Below are 4,271 nucleotides of genomic sequence, written 5' to 3'. Positions count from 1 at the left end.
CCCTCCATCCCTGTCCATTCCCTTCCCCCGCCATCATTCTTGATGGGTAATTTGCTAGGCATTATTAATAATAAAGCTTGTCAGACAGTATTATAAGTAGGGCCTTGTACATATCCAAGAATCACTTCTGCCTTGTGTCCTGTAACATATAGAGTAAAATGCAGTTAATTTGTCACTAGGGGTCCTTCCCATGTGCAGGTAAAGACACAATGGGATCTAGTACATAATTCACACAATCATGCCTCCTGCCATGCCACATGTATAGTTGATTGTATCAAATTTGATGCATCTCTGCATGACTGAACATTTTATTACTATATTTTTGCAGCAGTGCAAAGCAAAAGAAATGATGACAATTGAAGTCAGTGAAAAAGAAATCCAGATACCCTCTATTGCATCTGTAAAGCCTTCAGATACTCACAAAACACTGGACATACTTCAGCTTTTGGCTTAACAAGATACAGATGATCAGCCTTTTTGTGTTATATTCTATAATTATTTTTACTCTGGCTATGAGCATAGTCAAAGATTTTTGCTATCTCACTATTTCAGAATAATAATTCATATACCTCAAATATAGTGTTGTAGTAAGACATTGTACCTGATGCATTTATATGTATAATTAGTATTTACTATATTTTTCTTCATTATAAGTATCAAGAATCATTCTTGCATGTTTCTATGACATGCAAAATATAGTGATGTAATAATCAGTCATTCATGTTAATCATTCTTCATCTCAAAAAAAAGTTAAAAATATGGCTAACAACTGATAATTACTGACAGTCACTCATAGATATTTAGTCATCACCAATCCCCCTTGAATGAAAAGTTAACCATATTTCTATTTGTTCCACTACACATGCAGTCTGGCAGGCTATGTAGAAAATCTGTGAATCATGATAACTGCAAGTCTAAACAGTACCTGGATTAGGGTCCCTACATGCTACCACAAGTATAAGAAAATTGTACAAAACATCACTTACTTGGATTAGGAGCTGGTACAGCTTGTGTAGGATATGGAGGAGGATTCATACCCTTTGTGCCTGGTCCATGCCCAGGTTCTGGCATAGGATAAGGATATGGATAATTAACATTAATTCCTGTTGTCTCTTCATAGGAAGGAGGTGCAGAAGGGCCTGGGTAGCCTCCAGGAGCTGATGGACAGGGCTGAGGAGCAGCCATTGGGTCTAAAACAAAATGGGGAGAAAACCAGAACATAAAATGTTTGGCAAGTTATTCAGCTATGATACAGCATGCATTCAGGTAACAAGAACAGGGCTTGCTGGTGAAGATTTTTTACTTGGTAATCTGCACAAGTTTTCTTATATTAAATGCAAGTCTTGACAGTTTTCACAGTGCTCTTCCCAGAGTTCCTTGCTCTTTGAACTGAAAATGCTAAGGCACATCCATCATCTCTGGTAAACATACTAAACTAGCAACCAGTCCCCTCCATCTCTTGGGCCAGGGGAGAGGAGGGTGCTCTGCATATCCCTTTAAATAGAACAAGTGTAGAGTCCATTTTGCATTAATTGGAACATGTGAACCAGTGTTCAAATTAAGTACATGTTCAGGATATGGTGGTTATTTTCGATTCATCATGGAAGAGTTAAAATAGGACCATTTTTATTGGTAAGTTTGCATAGGTAAATGCAACTCAAAAAGCCCCTTCACCTTTCAAAGGTTCTCAATGTTACATTTGCTATTTTATATTAAAGATTCAATGCAAATTCTGTTAGAGTTCAAACAATCATTTTATGTCCATTTATCACTGGCATAAAAACAATGTTTTTTCCTCTTTCCCCCATTTATTTCATTCTGGCCCTAGGCTTACTTTTATTGTCTCCCTTCTCCCAGGCTAGGGACAGACATTCAAAAAGCCTGAGCCTGAATTGCAGTCACTGCTCAAGGGGTAGGAGTGTTGCCAGCCCCCAGCTAGCACTCTGAGGCAAAGGGTAGAGGATGTGTACTGCATGTATCTGTTGATGATATTGAGCTTTTCCATCTTCTTGCTTCTTCATACTGTCTACAGCAAATCTGACAGGCAAGGGAGCCATGAGGGAGCTGATAACACAGCATTTAGCAGCCCATCAAGAAAACAAAAGCCTCTCATTAGTTCAAGCTCTTCTTAAACAGACTTTTGCAAGGAAGGAATGTAGGGACATTACCAGTTATCTGTTGACTGTCTCTAAAACCCTTAAGTGGACACTGTTCTGTCTGCCTGTGCCAGTGAAACTGGACACACACAGACACCTCTCAGCAACAGCTAGCATATCACATGCTTAAGGTCCATGGCAGTGAAGGGTGAGGCAGGGGGAAGCCAGTGAGACCCAACTGTGCCTGCAAGTTGCTGCCAGAGCTCTGGCTAGGGAGCAGAGGGGCGGAGCCAGCCCTGCTCTCTGGAGTAGACAGCCCAGCTGAGCCCAGGGCTGCAAAGCATCTGGGATGCTGGGGGACTCTGGTTTAAACTTAAACCAGCAAGGGGTCGGAGACAGACATTGCAAGATGTCTTTATAGTAAGCTGGATGGAACCTGCATTTAGGACAGAACCTATCTGCTACTTACTCCATATACTTCTGGCAGTATAGAAATAGAAACACAAGCCTCAAAACAAGAGAAATGCCATTAGCATATTTTTGATTCCACACTTGTATAAAACAGGTTAATTCCCCCCTCTCTCTCTCTCTTTCAAACATAGCTAAACTTGACAAAGATTGCTTCCAATACTGATGTGGTACTGAGCTGAAACAGCTAGTGAACCAAATGTTTCAGTGAAATCAAATAAATCGAATTGATGATATAGTAATAAATTCAACAATGAGTTCCTTCATAACTATTCCCATTCTTTAGGAGACAACTATGAGGAATGTTTCAATTTGAAGAGAAGCTGCTCTTAGTAACGCCACAGAGACGACATAGCATTTCAGTTGTACAGAAACCTGCCTCAGTCCAACTCCAAAAAACAGTCCTCTACCGGGATACACTAATCACCTTATTAGCACTTACATATTACAAGATACTACTACATATCCTGCTGATATACTGCAAATGAAAATTAGAATTTGGATACCTTACTCTTTTGGTAACTATTGTCAACAACTTAACCTATTTCCAAACATACGAATTTAAGAAGGCCATTTAAAGCCTTAAGGCCAACCTCCAACAGCAAAACTACAAAAGAAAGTCTTAAACAAAGGCAACTTCCTTGTTTGGGTGGGAATTCAGACCAACATTATACAAAAAGGTTTACAAAATGAAGTTAAACAACAAGCAAACCTCTTCTCACAAGCTATGCCACATGCTTTGTGAATTTTTCAAAGTCTATTTACAGAAACAATCTTACTAACACTTCCTCTAAAGCTATCACGACACACACTGTTACTAGGATATTATGTATAATAAGAACAGAAAGACAACAGAGCTGGGTTCCTTTTAAAAAAAAAAAAAAAAAAGTACTGACCATAAGGGACCCATTAGGAGTTCATTTAATGTGGTAGAAGAGGAGAAGGCAGATCAAGCTCTGTTGCAACAGGACAATGGCTATCATTAAGAAAAATCTCCAAATATATTGCAGAACACAGACATGGTCCATAAAATTGTTTATTCTCCTCAATGGACTTTGATGCCAAACAGGATCAGTTAAAAAAATTACAGCTCCTTCCCCATACACTTTGGGTAGGGACAAACACTCAAAAAGCCTGAGCCTGAATTGATTCAACCTTTGCAGGTTAGTTTAACCTGGCTAAGCTGAACCAGTTTCCAACCATACAGACAATCCCTCTGGACTGAGGAAATTCAGGCACGTGGCTCAGCTGGAACTGGGGGGGGGGAGGGGGGCAAGGAGGACTAAAGCAGCCCTCCCTTCCCTTTCGGAGCTGAGCTGAGGGGGTGTGGCCAAGTCCCAGCAGGGGGCTCTGATTAGGGAGGGGTGTGAACCCCCAGCCTGCCTGCAGTCCCAGGCTTTTCCCAGCTCGCTGCTCAAGGGGTGGGAGTGTTGCCAGCCCCCAGACAGCACTGAGGCAAAGGGGGTGTGCGCAGTGCATGCATCTGTTGACAATATCGAGCTTTTCAATCTCCCGCCCTGCTTCTGTATACTGTCTGCAGCAAAAACTGACAGACAAGTAAGCTGGGGGTGGGGGGGCTGATAAGTGTCACCCCTACTTCAGTGTTTATCACCCCATTAAGAAAACAGAGGGACATTACCAGCTACCTGTTGATTCAGCACAGACCCAGTATGTGACCTGCTAGCTAATACACAGATACCTTCTCCA

The 4,271-nt window shown here is 41.2% G+C and overlaps 1 protein-coding gene across 4 annotated transcripts in view; it reads right to left on the bottom strand.

Annotated features, from left to right (window-relative positions):
- Positions 1–4,271, bottom strand: part of LITAF (lipopolysaccharide induced TNF factor) — a 33,771-nt gene that overhangs the window by 6,020 nt on the left and 23,480 nt on the right. For all 4 annotated transcript variants that reach the window (XM_019507450.1, XM_019507448.1, XM_019507451.1 and 1 more), the window contains exon 3: positions 987–1,190. In XM_019507450.1, the coding sequence (XP_019362995.1) occupies positions 987–1,185 (199 nt within the window). In that variant the 5' untranslated portion in view covers positions 1,186–1,190. The remainder of the gene's footprint in view (positions 1–986; positions 1,191–4,271) is intronic.

This window comes from Gavialis gangeticus, unplaced genomic scaffold (genome assembly GCF_001723915.1).
Source record: "Gavialis gangeticus isolate Ggan-Ray unplaced genomic scaffold, GavGan_comp1, whole genome shotgun sequence".
Classification (NCBI taxonomy): Eukaryota; Metazoa; Chordata; order Crocodylia; family Gavialidae; genus Gavialis; species Gavialis gangeticus.
This window is presented reverse-complemented; position numbering and strand designations above follow the sequence as displayed.